Raw genomic sequence first — 17323 nt, 5'->3', positions numbered from 1 at the left:
AAAACATTCCTGTATACCTGAAGAGAATGGGCTCAATATGAAAGAGCAGAACAGAAATGGAAAAGGATTAAGTTTTCGAGTTAGTATTATTTTCCCATTAAAGTCTCAATATTCACCCCAGGGAAACAGCATACTGCATAATATTAAGGGCATTTGCATTTTTTGTAGTGCTCTAAACCTCTCCATTACCAAGGGAAAGGATTTCCACTCAATTAGATCACAAAGTAGAGGATTATGCGGTTTGAATCTCAACACGTGAGAGACCTGGAGACATTGTGCATAGGAAAATGTAACTGAGGGCAAGAAGGGCTATGATAGGTGTTACCACTGTGGCCGCGACCACCAAGAGCAGTGAGGTGCTTCTCTTCCTTTGTGCCTTCATAGGGCTGCATCGAGGGATACCACTCATTTCCAGCAGAAATGAGTCATGCATCCTCAAATTGGATGTGGCTAGCTGAGTCTAGCGGGTGTCAGTCTTTGAGTTGCACAGCGCCAAATGTCAGGACATTGTTTACTTAGAATGGAAATTAAATCTTTGAGCTGGGACAAGACTGTGGAGAGACAGCAGGTTGATTTGTCATGGTAGGAAAGAGTAAAACACAGTGTTTCCTCATAAAACATATTAAAGATGTGAATTCGGGCAGGAAAAATCCTGTTGTTATTACTTCTTATTAAGTGTCATTGTTTAATCTGAATTCTTCTGGGAAATTTGAATTTGCCGAGTTTGCGTTAATAGGATTCAATGGAATAAAGAAAAGTTGAAGGAAGTAGTATTAAATTCCCAACCTGGTTGGGTTGTTGATGTCTCTTTAGACCAGGTTAAATATGATATCCTATAAGCTGTCATTTTATTCTCTCCTTAGACTATAGTCATAAAATTATGGTCAGTTTGGGTGTTTCGTTTTCTGAATGAGGATTTGCTGACTGGATCATTTGATGAAATCATGGACTCACTAGGACAAAGAGTCCTTATGAGCCCCTTTGCTCTCACTGCCACTCACTGTACCCCAGTATACTCACACTGCTGGTCACAAGGAGAACCAGAGGTAAGAAGGAAGAAGGAAGCAGCGTGGGGTTGATACTCAACGAACAGTTCTAGAATGAACAATGTTCAAAGTCACAGCCTCAACTGTCACTTGGCAGCAGTTATCCATAAATGTCATCCTTCTTCAGCTAAATTTGATTCTTCCATACTGTAGAATGGATCTGAGGATGAAGCAGTAGGAGTCTCAATGGTATGAAACTAGTCGTTTACATGTGTAACTGATATGAGTTTTTCCACTGAGGTGAAGAAATGTCACCACCCATGGGAGATTCAAAATTAGCTCCTATAAACATCACACACACACACACACACACACACACAGAGGGAAGGTTCCAGATCTATAGAATACCCCATCCCAGGCTATGCTATGTGGCAAACCTGTCTAGCCTCCACTGCCCAGGGCTCAACCGAGAAAAACAACTGATTTTCTGTTTCAAATTGGTTCCCCAGAGCCCAGAAGCATCTTTCTTCCTCCTTCTTTGGGGTGGAGAACATGAAAGAAAAAGCTATCATATATCCTCTGAGACAACAAAGAACCTAGAAGGAGATTCAGAAGGCTAGATCCAGCCTACAGAAAATCTTTTTGTCTCATAGAGAGTTAAGTTAAAAATTTGGTAAGTTTTACATAAATATATGGTTTTCAGCTTTTATTTAGATGGTGATAGACAATATGCAATCACAATGGTGACTTACTCCTAGTAGACTAAAAATATATAACATAGCATGTAGAGACTTACAAATAGAAAGCTTTTTATTTTAGGTCTTTTCTTATTCCTTAAGACTTCATGTTTGTGCACTGTCTAGAGCACCTTGCAATAAAACATAGATTTGTATTACATTTTATAAGCCTTTCAATGGTCCATTTCATTTATAAAAATAGTGCACAGTGGATCAAAATAAGGCTATTACACTTTAAGTATACTTTAAGCCCTTCCCGAAAAGTTAAAATATTGGTACTCTGTTCCGCCAAAGCTGAAAAGGAATTCTGGGCAGAACTCTAGTAAAACCCTATATTAAAAACTAAAAATAGAAATATCAAATGATAGGCTAGATAAGGAATAAGTATTTTTAAAATATAAATAAACAAACATAGGAATTTTAGAACGTATTGGTCTTCCCCCACTCTGTTCAACAGCTTTGGTTCAAATGTCAAGTGTGTACTTCAGTGACAAGATAGTGTGGAAGGAAAAGCCAAATCAAATGAGAAACACAGTCACTAAAATGTGTTCAATCATTTACAATGTCTGACCTTTCACAATTCAAATGATTTTTGGTTGCACATAACTTTTCCAAGTAGCCAGCTTTTTTTCAGAATGTTATTATATTTTTAACTAAAAATTTATTTTTCCCATTCCATCTGGAAAGTCTCAACTCTTCATTCAACTCCTGACAAATCTCTGTCCTTGAGGAACTGATGGGAAATTTTCACGAAAAGTCTTAGGACTCAAATTCACTCAAATTCTTAATCACCACCTGGTTGGATGACTTTATCTCTTTTGATTAAGAAGGTTACTGATAGGGAGAGGCTGTTTGACTGATTTTGTAATCAGTAATGGAAAAAAACTGAAAAGGACGGTCACCAAAAAAGAGTAACTACAGCTCTTCACACAAATTCTGTTGCATAGACTGTTATAAAAATAAACATTGGTAGCTAATGACTGATTCTAAAGAAAATGAGTCAGAACCTAAAGCAATATGACAGATACTTAGGCCTGAACTCAGAGCCTAAGGGATAATTGGATTGTCAGCATAGATTTACTATCCTATTGCTTGATGGATACATTTTACTATATTTTCTATTCTAATTTTCTGTAGATTTCATATATACTTATGATTGGCTCAATTCAGAATGGTGATGTCATTAACCATGATTAACTTTGGGCAAATCAGTCTCTCTCTGGGCCTCAATTTCATCATCTATAGAATGAAGTTTTGGATTGGATTAAAAAATCTTTTCTGGGGGTTGCCTGAGTGGCTCAAATTGTTAAGCATCTGCCTTTGGCTCAGGTTAGGGTTGGACCTAGGATGGAGACCTATATCCGGTTCCCTGCTCAGTAGGGAGCCTGCTTCTTCCTCTACCTGTGCCATTCCCTCCGCTTATGCTCTCTGACTCTCTCCTTGTGTCAAATAAATAAAATGTTTATTTATTTATTTTTTAAGAGGAGCTATAGAGTTATGGGCGAGAGGTTGTTAGGCAAAGGAAGAGAGAGAATCTTAAGCAGGCTCCATGCCCAGGGCAAAGCCCCACTTGGGTCTCAATGGGGGTCTCACAGTAGAGCTTGACTTGGGGTTTGGTCTCATGACCCTGGGATCAAGACCTGAGCAGAAATCAAGAATCAGACACTTAACTGACTGAGCCACTCAAGCGTCCCTGGATTAAAAAATCTTTAAGAAGGCTTCAAATGCCATGTTATGATCTATAATTCTAGGTGCTAAGTTGTCAAATACTATTCTTTGTAAATGTCCTAGCAGCAAGCACAGCACCTAAAATCTATGAAGTATATATACAGTGTCAGAGATGAATGGATGGTAGCTTTCAAAGGAGGTACAGTATCTGATTAAAATAATTTGACCTGCGTCCATTCGGTAAGGCACAGGACTTTAAATGTTTTCCAGCTTTGTTGTAACAAGTGCTTTTTGTAACAAGTACAACATTGTAGAAGTTTAAAAGAAAAATTAAAGCCATCCATCTCCTGAATGAAGTAACCATTTCAACTTTTTGGTGTATAACTATCCATTCTTTCCTCTATGCTTATAGAAAAGTAAGTTGTTCTTATTCATTAAAAAACATTATACAAAAAAAAAATTATACATTTTTAACTTGACAATGTATTATGTAAGTTTTTAAATTCATATTTTTAATATGTATATAATTTTCTTTAGCATGATTGTATAATGCATTTAATTATGTTTCTATTTCCCCCAATTTTTGTTATTACAACCAATTTTGTAATAAGTACCCCTACATATAGAATATTGTATACTGGTATATATATTTCCAAAAAGTTTATTCTCAGAAGGAAGATTTCCAGATCAGTGGATAGGAACATTTTAATTTTGTATAAATATTGCTAAATTATTTTCCAAAAATATTCACATTCCTTTCAGCGATACAGGAGTACCTATTCCCCAGAGTCTTGCCACCTTTGAATACATAACTTTGAAAAAAAAATTTCCAGTCTAATAAGTGAAAAAACATATCTTGCCATTTTAAATTACATTTTTCTAACTAACAGAAATTTTGGCATTTTTACATACACATGTTTATTTGCATGTGTTTTTGTTCTTTTGCTGTATGCCTTTACTGGTTTGCTTTTATATCCTAGAAATCTTTTCTATTAGATTATTTGTCTTTTTTTATATAAATTTGTAGGAGATTTTGTATAGGAATTAAATCAACACTTTGTCACATGGGTTGACATAAATTTTGAAAAATCTTTCTACCTATTACTTACCAAATAAGAAATATAATAATATTCATTTTGTAGAACTGATATGGAAATTGAGAGTGTATCAGTACCAAAAATAGTTTCACATTACAGAATAACCGCTAGGCCCAGAATCCTGTATCCCCAAAATTAATACGTGAAGCTCTACCCCTCAGTGGGATGGAGATAGGGCTTTTGGGAGACAATTAAATTTAGGTGAGGTCATGAGGCTGGGCCCCTCATGATGAGATTATCACTCTTATAAGAAGAGATATCAGAGAATTTGCTCTCTCTTTTCCTGCTATCATGGGAAGACATAGCAAGATGGCAGCCATCTCCAAGTCAAGAGAAGAGATATCATTAGAAACTGACCATGTGGCAACTTGGTCTTGGACTTCTAGCCTCTAATACTGTGAGGAAATACATTTCTGTCATTTAAGCCACCCAGCCCATGGTCGAGGTGACAATAACAATAACAATATACAAAACCCAACGATAACGTTGCCTACAAGAGAGCGGCATCCTTCAACTTCCTCAACAATTATTGATGCCTATTTGAACATTTCCATCTAAATTTTTGACTGTTTCCTAACTGAGCATTGCTTTTGGCAGTAAAGGTCTACTTGTACTCATTTATTCAACATCACCCCATGCTCGCAGAGGTGATGGGAAGGTTACAGGACATCTATAGCTATGGTTATAAAACACACTACTTCAAACTTAACACCATTTTATTATGTTCACAGACTCTACCTCTGCTGCACAAAGTCTCAGACCTCAGCTGAAGACCTCAAACAGCTATGTGACCCAAACACTTTGGGGCTGGAATCACTTGAAGGCTTTTCTACTCACAGGTCTGGTGCCTAGTCTGGGATGACTTGAAGGTTGGGCTCAGCTGAGACTGCCAACCAGGGTGTCTACTGTTGTCTGTCCTCTTCGAGTAGCATGTGCTTTCACAAGGTACTGTACCATGACAGTTTTATATGGTGGCTCAGAGCTCCATGTGAGACCATTTCAGTAAACATATGGGAGCAACATGGCCTTTTATGACCTAGGCTCAGAAATCACAAGCATCACTTCCTCTGAGCTACATTAAGCAGTCATAAGCCCACTCAGATTCAAGGAGAGGAGTCATAAACCCTACTTATCAATGGGAACAGAACTAAAAAATTTGTAGCCATGTTTTAAAACCATCACCTAGAGATGTAAACTAAACCTAGAGATATAGATATATGTACACATGTACACATGTGTAAGTGTGTGTGTGTGTGTGTGTGTATTAAATCCCTATGATTCTCACAACAAATCACTTGGCTATGTTGTATTATGTCTATTCCAACTTTCCTAGGGTCACATAACCAGTACATTGTAGAGGCAGGATTCTAATCCATATAACCAATGTCATATGAATTCTACTAAACCATGTCAACCCCAGGGGAGACTCCATTAGTTTCAATGCTTAAAACTGCCACGCTAATAATTTTGAGTTGACACTATATTCAAAGTAGCCGATTTCCTCTGAAAACAAAAGAAGCCAGAGGAAATGAAATTGTGTTCCATTTAAATAAGCATAATTTACAAAACAGACAAACCCCAGGTAAGCTCTCAGAGACTTTCAACGTGAAACCAATCGTGTCAAGGCATCAGCTCACCCTAAGGCACAACATTTTCTAGAATTCTAACATGTGATTTCCTGAGTGTTTTGTTTTCTCTTTTGTTTTGTTTGCTGGAGCTGCTCCTGCTGCTGGACATATCTACCTCACCCACTCTCCCTTTCACAAGCCTCAGCTGACTTGAATCATCAGAGGAATTGACTCAGCTTTTCATTTCATGGTGAACACAGAGACAGAGCCAAAGATCATGCTTATAGAGTAGAGCAAACAAGACTCTGGTATGGGCTACTAATTTCCCTCTAGCATCTTCTCAGTCAATACCAATCCCAATAGTCTATTTCATTACCTACGTGGCATGGTGAGACATCGATAGGAGCAACTTCTCATGCCGTGGATCATTTGTGTCATACGCAGAGAAGTCACTAATGAACATTTTCTGGACAAGTCACATTGAAAGCACAATTTTCTGGCCTTGGTTAAGGAATTATATTGAACATCATCTCAAAGGTTGAGGGTTGAAATAAAACAAAGAATAATCACTAAAAATACACACGCATACAAAATTATATCTTATATAAAGGCTATAAAATGCATTATCATCTATAGTCTCCACTTCATTTCTCAGTCATTCAGCAAGCAATCCGTTTCACAGATATTAATAACCTTTGCAGAATGCTCTGCTGACCTGTTCTATTCACTCCCACTGACTGTGTACATGTGTGCGTTTTGTGTGTACAAGTGTGTATCCGTATGTTTGCATGTCCTCTATCAATGAGATGTACACAATGACAGAGTCTTGCTACAACACTGAAAATACCCTGACTGAGGAAACAGGAGATCACTATAATAAGAGTGGTCAGGCCCTTAAAAGAGATCTCAAAGGAATATATTTTCTTTAAAACAGATTACTTTTGGTGGTTCCAAATCCTTTGTATGATTTAAACAAAGGAATAGAAATAAATGCCTAAGTGTGAAGTCTGGGAGAGCTGTAAAAATCACTGTTCTATTGAGTGAATTATCACTAATATTCAAATGAGCAATTACTAACAAATTGATTTGTCCCCTTGGACTACATGTTGTCACATTGACACAAGAAAGAAGATTTCTTTATGCCTTGTGTCAATAGAGGCTAGATCATAAATAGATTTGGTGCCATTTTATTATATAGCCCCAATGAGAGAAAAAAACAAAGAGAGGAGGGCTGTTTGTGGCTGCCTGAGTGGGAGAACAAGCACAGTTAAAAAGCAAGTAAGAGAGAGAGAGGCAGCACGAATTTTTAATCAACTACTTCTCTTGAACTAAGAAACTAAATTTTATAATTCTATCTAAAGATATTTCAGGCAATAGAGATAAATAAAAGTCCATTATTTGGTGATCTAACTAAAACTACATGTCCTGGAAAAAACATCAAATGCCTTAAAGGTGAATTAAATACTATTACTAGATGTGATTTGCCGAGAAAACGCAGACCTTTTTTATTGGTCTCTTCCTTGTAAGTATAAGGACTAGCACATACTTGACATTTAATAAGTAGTATCAAGTCAGGTAACACTAAATATTTTTTTTTAATTTTCCCAACCGGAAGAATACAGTTGATAAATACTGACTCTCTCAGGAAGCTGTACATTTATAAATTACCTATTTTTTAGCATAGTGGGAATGGCAACAAATTTTAAGAATGAAACATTTTATCCTTATTTGATCTCTTTCCTCAGAAAGAAGGACAACACCTTGTTACTTGCATCTTTTCTACAGAAGGCCATGAACTCACTCTGCTGTTGATTCTTTCTGTTTGTACATAATCCTCTCAAAGAAAAGATGCAATGAACTGACATTTTAGGTTTGGCTTTTCTTTTGTAACTTTTCCTTTGGTCTAATTCATGAATTAAATGAATTCTAATTTGATTAAACCAAAAGATTATGATTTTTTTTGTTGCTGTTTATTTCTCCAAAAAGGTTTTCATATATACGAAAACAATACAGAATTCCCAGTGGGCTTTCCTAATTCCTAATTACATACCTAACTACCATTTAGGCTGGAGTTTTAAACATATGATCAAGTCATCCAGGCCAGAGAGGAATGTAAAACATTTCTCATGATATGGTTTATTTGTGTCCCTTTCTCCTTAGAGATATTTCTCACTAGACAGATATTTTAATGTTTATTATCTTTTGTGTTTTCCAGGTTGCTATAGGAAAAAAAAAAAATCACATTCCATTCACCGACTAAATGTATCACACAAAACACTTTAATCTATGGAAAGATACTTTCTAAAAAAGTATTATAACAGTATATGCTTCTTGTTTTAGTGAATTAAAAATTTAGAATTATTTATTGTTTTGCAAGAACTTTTCACATAAAATTTGGTACTGACAGTTGCTTCACGAGGTAAATGGGATGCATTTTATAGGAGTATTTTACAGATGAGAATATTGAGGCTCACCAAACTGAAGGGACTTGCTCAAGGTCACACAGAGGTTACCATACCTTCCATATCCACCAGGCACTCTCTCTACCTTCTGTATAGATGAGTCATCAATTTTACCCAGCTATTTTATTTTATCTTTTGTGTTATGGTTCAAATAATATTATTGGGAGAAGAAAAGTGAATATACTGCACAAAAGCAAATAGAGTTTCAAGGGATTCTTTTGAACATTAGAGTTTTCCATAAAAAGATGTGTCATCCCAGGGTCACAATGTCACTGAGGCTTAAAGAAGAAATGGTGGGTCCTTTGTTCTTACTAGAGCTCGGCACATTGGTTAGGATGGGAATTCACTTAGTTGTTCCAGAATCTCAAAGGTATTTAACGATTCCCACAAATGGTCACTGATGTTAGCTTTTCATAGTTTTTTATCTGATTTATTCGAAAACCATTCATTGACTGCTAAGCATGATCCAGGCACGCCACAGTGGGTTGGGGCTACAAAAATGAATAAACATGTTTAATGAGAAAAACAGGCAAGTAAATAAAGCAATTTAATTAATAAAGCAAGTTTAATGCTCAAACACAATGTTTGAACAGTCCTTACTTTCCTTTTTGCCATAAGCAGTAGTCTATGCTCCTTCGTCAGTGCTAATAAGCCTGGTAAAGGAGACGGTAAGTACATGGTGGTCACTGTAGGCCTACCTGCAGGTGATTTTATAAAAATAGAGCTAAGAGTGAGATGAAAGATGCCTTCTTTCCCTGAGTAGCCAGCACAGTGTTGATTTAACAGACTTAATACATGTCTCTATTTATTGCAGTCCAAAATATGGTCCAAGTAATAGACTCCCTGCCCTATAGGAGAGAGCCCTTGCCCTCTGCTTCTCCTCCCTCATCTGGCCAACTTCTACTCTTTCTTTAATACTTTGCACTCACACTCTCCCTTTGAAAAAAGACTTCCTGGGCCTCCCCTACCCACTCTAAGCCACCTTGCCACCCTCCAAACCAAAGTGGGGGAATGTCGGTATAGTTATGGCTCTAGATATCGTTCTTCTTCTTTTTTTATTATGTTCAATTAGCCAACATAGAGTACGTCATTGGTTTTCAATGTAGTGTTCAAGGATTCATTCATAGCCCAGTGTGTATTTCTCCACTAGGCTGTAACTTCCTTAGAGACAGAAACTACTGATATTTGTATTCATAGGATCTTGCATAAGATTATCATAGACTCAGAGACAGTGGCAACATCTCCAAGGGATAGCGTATAGTGGGGAGGAAGGAGGGGACTTAACTTTACTCTAACTTCTTCCCCCATAGTTTCTATTAGCCATCCCTCTTAACCCCCAAGTAAACATACAGGGTACTTAAAACCAGTATGCATGCTAGGCCAGTGTAGGATCAAGGCAAGGCTCCCCAGCATCCCTCTCCCACAGATGCTTAAAGAGCACCTTCTATCTATCCCTCAAACTCAGTAAGTATCTGCTCAAATGCCTTCAGGAGAGAGGAAAGATGCAAAACAGGAAATCATTTGGATGACCATGCTTTTTTAAAATCAGGTTTATTGAACTATAACTTACACACAACAAAACGCTCTTCCTCTTTCATATATAAAGCTTTGATGACTTTTGATAAATGCATAGTCATGAGACCACTATCATAATCACGGTAGGGACCATTTCTACAATCCTCAAAAATTCTCTTTGAACTACCAGAATTTTAAGCGAACTCTTTAGAAGAACCACAAAACTGATCAACGTTGTAGATTAAGTAACATATCCTTTTATCTTGGACAACTTAATGTATCTCTCCAAAATGAATGGTTTATTTTCCCTCAGTCATAATGCCATCATTTGGTTGCATGGCGTTTTTCTTCCGGAAATCTCAAAGCATTGAGCAAATAAGATTGCACTGTCCTTTCCCAAAGAAACCTGGTCCGGGGGGCACCTGGGTGGCTCAGTGGGTTAAACCTCTGCCTTCGGCTCAGGTCATGATCTCAGGGTCCTGGGATCAAGCCCCGCATCGCTCTCTGCTCAGCAGAGAACCTGCTTCCCCCTCTTTCTCTCTGCCTGCTGCTCTGCCTGCTTGTAATCTCTCTCTCCCTCTGACAAATAAAAAAATAATTTAAAAAAAATCTTAAAAAAAAAAGAAAGAAAGAAAAGCCAAGAGCTATTGGTTAATCTAAAAAAAAAAAAAAAAAGAAAGAAACCTGGTCTGGCTATAGAGATTTATACTCCAATGAAATCAATGCATCTCTTCCCAATTGACTTGTATGTTTCTCTTCTAGGTATTGCTTTTAACGAGCGGGCCATTTGTTTTATCAAGTAGGCATGTGCCTTCCCCTTATTTTTCGATTACACTCCCTCATGACTATGAAAAGACTCTTCATCCTGGGGATACTTGGTACCTTTGGATTTGATCTGATGGATACATGGAATAACACAGCAAACAAGTGAATGACTAAATAAGTGAATGAGAACAGGAAGGACAGAATGAATGAACAGTTGCCTCCGTGTCATGGATAGGCACTGTCTGAGAGGCACAGTGAGGTCAGGGAACTGGCGGAGAGCCTCACACACAGACATGCGAACAGGCCAGATCAGAAGCCGAGTTTCTTTTCCTTGCTCTCTCCATTTACCCATCAACTCTCATTTTTAAAAAGTCTCCATAAAATATCAACATTAAAGAGTAAAGATGGGAAAATAGGGCACACACAAATTAAGTGGTGTTTTTAAGAATGAATTTAATGTGCAAAGAATGACATGGGTAAAGATTTCGGGGGTAGATTTCCACTTGATAGGTAAAGGCTTTTTGGTCATTCATCAGGGCTTCCTTTCCATCAGATGGTTTCAGGAATACTTTTTGGTCTTGTTCTTTGTGTGTTTTACCATAAGACACTTCGTATATGTCCATTGTGTTCTTTTTTAAGACCTTTCTTTAGGGAAAAAGGCAGTTGCTTTCACCGTTAGCCACTCTGTGATGACAAGGGGGGAGAGGACACTCGAAGACGTTCTATACGGTTAGTATGAGAGCCTCCATTGTTCTACCTACGCTTGCACCTTATTTCATTTTTCTCCACATTTGGACAGATCGGGAATGAATTTGATTAAATTTCCACCGAGAGACTTATTATATTCATGAATACGTATCCAAAGAACGTCAATGAGCATAAAACCAAAAAGGGTCTGCATTTCACAGGAAAGTCTGATTTAAACGGCCCTACCAACAAAAAGAAAAAAAAAAAAAAAACACGCTATTAAAGTAGCTCTCCTGAGGGCTTGTCAACTGCTTTTCAGTGCGTCCAGAGCCGGCTTGTTCTCTCCCGGGGCTGCTCAGATATTCATGAAGCGCTGCGTCTTCAGCAGCGCTTTCTCTCTCCCTCTGCCTCCCTGGCGCGGCTGTCCCTCCCTCCCTCCCTCGGCTTCTGCTCTTTCTTACTCCTTCTCTCAGCTGCTTAACTACAAGCTCCCACTGGAACTTGCACGATCAAAAACAGCTCTCCTCCCGAGCAGCCTCCAGCCGCGCGCAGCACCTGGAGCCGAGCGGCGGGCCCCGAGCGCTCGCCGCAGAGCCGCCAGGTAGCCGGGGGCGCTCAGGGGGTGCCCCTCTCCGACTCGCCAGCCGCAGAGCAGAGCATCTCCCCGGGATCCGCCGCAGCCCGGGGGGCCGGCCGCGCCGATGCCCGCGCCTCGGAGCAGCGATGGGAAGAGTAGAGCCACTGCCCGCGGCAACTGAGAGCGGGGAGAGGTTGTTGCGGTAACGACGCTGCAGGATGTGTGAGTGAGGACCCAAGCCCCGCCAGGTTCTCCATCCCGCTCTGTCTTCACTGCCTACGTCCGGGAGCGCGGCCGGGGAACCCGCTCGCGGCACTCACCAGGCGGTGCCACCCTGGATCTATAACTGTGAACTCCCTACTGTGGAAAATGGTAAACAAAGACATGAATGGATTCCCAGTCAAGAAATGCTCAGCCTTCCAATTTTTTAAGAAGCGGGTAAGGACGGGTTTTGTTTGTTTCTTTTGTTTTCTGCTCTTCTCTGAAATGCTTTTGATTGCTGGCCAGGGATAAGCCAAAGGTTGTCTTGCAGATTCCCAAAGGAAAGGCGAGCTTCTGGATGCCTTGGTCCAGCTGGGAAATATACCTGTCTTGATGCAAATTTGTGGGTGGGGGCGCCTCTGAACAGTGGGGGTGGGCTGGGCTGCCTGCCTTAGAGAGGGTTTGAGCCGGGAATGGGAATTTCTCAAAGCCACAGGATGACAGTCAGTGTCTAAAAGAATTGGCCTGGGGTACAGTTATGGCTAGTAATTTAGTCAGGGACTAATTCAGTAGCTCTCCTTTCTTACCTTCGAAGCGTTCAACTTTTTCCACCCCTTTCACTGACTCTGTCTCAACTGCTGTATTGCCATCTTCATTACAAGCAGCAGCTTCTAGCTTCCCAAAGCCATGCAGCCAATAAGTTGTCGAGTCTTTATCAATGGTAAAAATAGCAAAGGACTAGAATGGCCTTTTGCAGAAATGATGGAATCCAGCTTTTTAAATTCTCTATTTCACATTGCCTCAATGTTGCTTGGTATGACTGCCTTTCTTTTTGAAAGAACAGTGGACAGTCTGAATCCAAGTGACAAGATGGGGTTATGCTGCTGTATATATTTATCCCTTGATTCCTTGTTCTTCCATTCATAGTTGTTAACATCACTTTGATTATAAATGAGGGGAAAAAAGAAAGAAAGCGGTATTTTTTGTGTGTTTCACAATAAACTGAGTGCATTGTAATTGTCACGCTGGTGGTCTGCATAAACCTGCAGATTTATACACAAGTGGGAGGTAAGAAATGTATGATTGTTAAGAGACTGATGACTGGCACTCTTAGGGAGAGTTTTGTAAGCAACAGAACCTTCTTTCAGCCCCCAGATGCCCTGTCCTATTTAATCCCCTAGGGCAATTCCATCAAAATGGCTCTCTCCATTCATTCTTCCCGCCCTTCATTCAGGTCCCTTTCTGTGCTGTGCCTGACACACAGCCCTTCCCTTAACCCACCAGCAGAACACAATGAATTACACACTGGGCCAGACTACCTCCCTGCACCAAATGGGCAAGCTGGAAAGGCAGTTCTGGAAGCAGTAAGTTAGGCCTAGCTAGAGGGCTGGCACAGGCTCCCTTTGACTATCTCATGGTTAAAGCACAACCTTCCCTCAAGTCATGGGCCAAAACATATGCATTAACAACAAGGCAAAACCACCCTGTCCTTCCTGCTGCCCCTGAAGATCCCTCACTAGTGGAGACCGCAGGCTGAACCAAAGCAAGTCAGTGCAACTTCTCAGAGCTCTGCAGTGTTTCTTGGTTTTCTCTGCAGTCAAAATGTTTCTTTCCAAGGAATGGGCCCATCGTGAAAAGTCATCACCAACAGCAAACAAATGTTTTGCTAATAATCAAAAAACATGTCATAGCCCATAATTCAGGGCTTAAACTCTTTACTCTCTTTGAATTAATGAATTTATTTAGTGGTATTGGTGGGAGGGGAATGAGGGTGATATTTTACAACTCCTCAGTTAGGTATTTTTTTTATCAACCAAGTAGCTGTCAAGTAGAATTTTTTTTTTTTTAAGTTGTCACTTACTTTCTTGGCTATCAAAATGTACTGATCAATATATAATTTACTAACTGATTTCTTTCTGCTTAAAAGCATAATTTACCAATCGTGTTCAGTTGGCACCTCCGTTGACCTTGAATTTTGCAAAGAAGTAGCCAGGATTTTATCTATTTGGCAGAGAGAAAGAGGTCTATAATGAGATTTTCTGGCTGGCAGCTTCAACTGCTTTCTAACCTGGGTTTATCAGTTGCTGGAGATAGAATCAGAAATCTCCTTACTGGTCTCCTTACTCCTCAAGGACAGCAAAATCAGCAGAATGTGACTTTGTAAGAAGTCATGGGCAGCCCTGAAGATAAATTCTTTGATTCTTGTCTACTGGTATACAGTAGTTCCAAAAGTCTATTTCATTTTGTACCATGACTTTTGCTTTGGGCTTTGCTTTTTTGTTTGTTTGGTTTTGGGGGTTTTCTAGGCTTTAATTATACAACCAACATGTAAACAGATGTGTAAAGCATTAAGACAATGCCAGGTAAATCCCACCTCTTCCCCAATCTTCCCCAGATGGAACTGTTGTGGCCATGTTGGTGTTCATAAAGTCCAGCTTTTTTCTATGCATTTACATATACATTCATATACGAGAATGTCTTTGTTTTCAGCTAAGAATAATCTATTTTCCCTATATTTTACTGTTGGAGTTCCACACATTTCTGCATTTTTATTTTTAACCTAGATGGACAGTCTTACAAAGTGAGCCTTTATCCAGTGCCCACGTAAAACCATGAATAGATCTTAGAAAAACAAAAAACAAAAAAACAAAAAAAAAAAAACCCCATAGGTATTTTAGGGCTCACGAGAAAGACTGAGGTTTGGACCCAAACTGTGACTGCAGAAGCCTTAAAGAGTGCTTCTGACGCCTCTGAGACATTCCAAAGGGAGCACAGAGAAGCTCACTAGAGGGGAATATTGATGACCTGCCCCGTCCTTCATTTAGGAGAGTAAGTATAGCCATCATTTATCTAGTGCTTCCTACCTTCTGGAGGTTGAGGGCCAAATACTTTATGGGAATGATCTCATTTAATCCTCACAGAAACCCAATGCAAAGTGTGGCTCAGGGAGATTAACCAACCAGCCCAAGGTCACAAAGTAGCAGAGCTAAAATTTAAACTTTGTTTAACCCAAAGTCTGTGTTCTTAGTCCAGACTTTTGATTTCAAATCATCCTCCCACATTTTTTTTAATTTTCCACCACAAAATATTTTTTTCTTTTTTTTCCAAGTGAAATCTTTGTGTCTCTATCCAATGTATCAAACTTCTGAAGGCAGCCGACCCTCAGCAGGCAGACAAGCCTTTCGAAGCTCCTTTCCAGCCCACAGTCTGGAGAAAGGCAGTCTTGGTGCAATTTCCCCAAATCCTTTGGACTTATGCTTTCCACTCTCATGTCTCAAAAGCTCAACTAAATCAGCTTAATTTCATTTAGCTGAGAATTGCTAAGCTAAACTCCATAAGAGTTCTACTTCCAATCTCTCCATGTTAATGACAAGTTAGCATTAGGATATCTTTGGATTATGTTTTAGTCTGAGTCTGTAAAGATTCACTTAAAGTGAATGAGAAGATGTCCTTATCAGTTTTATTCTCCCAATCCGACAGCTTTAAAAGTTATCAGTTGTGCTAAAGATAATCCATTTTCATGGATTTTAAGATGTGTTCATAGTTCAGATTCTTGCATTATGACTCAGAAAACACAAACAAATGGCATTGTCTTCAACTTGATAATCCTAGGTCTGTAAAAAAGACTTCGGTAGCCATAATTAAACTGTCTTCTGTAAATTTCAGAGGCTATCTGGCTACATAGAATTTTGGATTTGGAGTGAACCTTAGAAATGCTCTCACTGACCTCCCTGTTTTAGTGATGAGTAAACAGTATCAGGAAGGAGAAGATACCTGCTCAGAATAGAATACGGCTAAGCGCTGCTCACATGGGCAGGGTTTTCACTTCCAGATCTAGTATGCTTTCCTCCTCATCATGCCCTCTAACTAGTTCAGGGCTTCATGCCTTGTCCATTCATTTTTTAATCAAAATCCAGCTCTCATCTTCATAGAATTAACTGCCTGGTGACCACCAGCTTTGACAAGACACTTTTGTCTGGACCCAATATTTCATGATTTTGTGCATTTGAACAATTTCCTTATATTGTATTATTCTTTAATAATAACAAATTTTATAATCACCATCACTTATACAACACTAACTTTGCTGGGCACTGTTCTCAGAGTCTTAAGTATGGTTATGTATGTAAGTTCTCACAGAAATCCCAAGATAGATGCTATCGGCATCCCGATTTCACAGGTGAAGAAACTGAGGAGTATGGAGGTGGAGAGAGCAGTCCTAGGGCACACTGCCAGTTAGCAGCAGAGTCAGGGTTTGGATCCAAGTGCTTGGCTCCACAGCCCGTAGCCTTAACCACTGTCCACCCTGCCTGTTGGCGTTAACCAGTCCAGCATGATCAGAGGAGAAGTGAAGAGGTACTACAGCCCTAGCTTCCTCCTTTCTCTAAACATGTCAGGGAACAAAGCGAAGGTTCTCAGCCCAATTATGTTGTTTATCCTGGCAGAGCTGATGGGTGAAATTTAGCTCCTCTGAAGTGGTTATTCTCCACCACTGTTCCATTAACAGCATTCCTTTACATGCATTTCCTCTTACTGTCCTATTATATCTGCTTAAAGCATTACATTGGAATGATAACAAAGATCTTCTACCGATGTGAAATACTCCATGTCTTCCTGGAGGGTTAACATTTATTGAGCTTTTACTAAGCGTCAGGGGCTGTTCAAAGTACTTTACTAGTGTGATCCTCAGAATCTTTGATTACGCCCATCTTACGGCCAAGGACACAGAGCTTCAGAGAGGTTAAGTAACTGGTTCAAGGTCATGGTGTTATTAAGAGGGGTAACAGAATTCAAACTCAGGAGTCATCTCTAGTTCCACCAATCTTTCCATTGACATCTCTAGAGTGCACTACCATGATGCTAACACTGCTTCAGGGTTGGCTCTCCCCATTGGAAACTACTGTGAGGATGATCCAAAGAGGATTTTGTGGGGAGCTTTTGGCCATAGCTATGGAGAGTTAACATTTTCCAAGCGACTCCCAAGGGTAGGAGGAATGCTTTCCAACAAATCTGAAGTCTCCAAGATATATTTGATCATACTTCCTGGCACCATAGTGCTT

General features: G+C 39.4%; 1 protein-coding gene across 1 annotated transcript in view; it reads left to right on the top strand.

Moving 5' to 3' along the window:
- The first annotated feature begins 12409 nt into the window (after positions 1 to 12409).
- The window catches only part of LOC111147659 (serum/glucocorticoid regulated kinase 1), a 109564-nt gene continuing 104650 nt past the window's right edge, over positions 12410 to 17323 (top strand). Inside the window, exon 1 of the mRNA XM_022503858.1 lies at positions 12410 to 12500. Coding sequence (XP_022359566.1) covers positions 12432 to 12500 — 69 coding nt within the window. The 5' untranslated portion in view covers positions 12410 to 12431. The remainder of the gene's footprint in view (positions 12501 to 17323) is intronic.

The sequence above is a fragment of the Enhydra lutris genome, unplaced genomic scaffold (assembly GCF_002288905.1).
Source record: "Enhydra lutris kenyoni isolate GAN:26980312 unplaced genomic scaffold, ASM228890v2 scaffoldscaffold17, whole genome shotgun sequence".
Classification (NCBI taxonomy): Eukaryota; Metazoa; Chordata; class Mammalia; order Carnivora; family Mustelidae; genus Enhydra; species Enhydra lutris.
The sequence above is the reverse complement of the archived record's forward strand: the minus strand, read 5'-3'. Positions and strand labels throughout refer to the sequence as shown.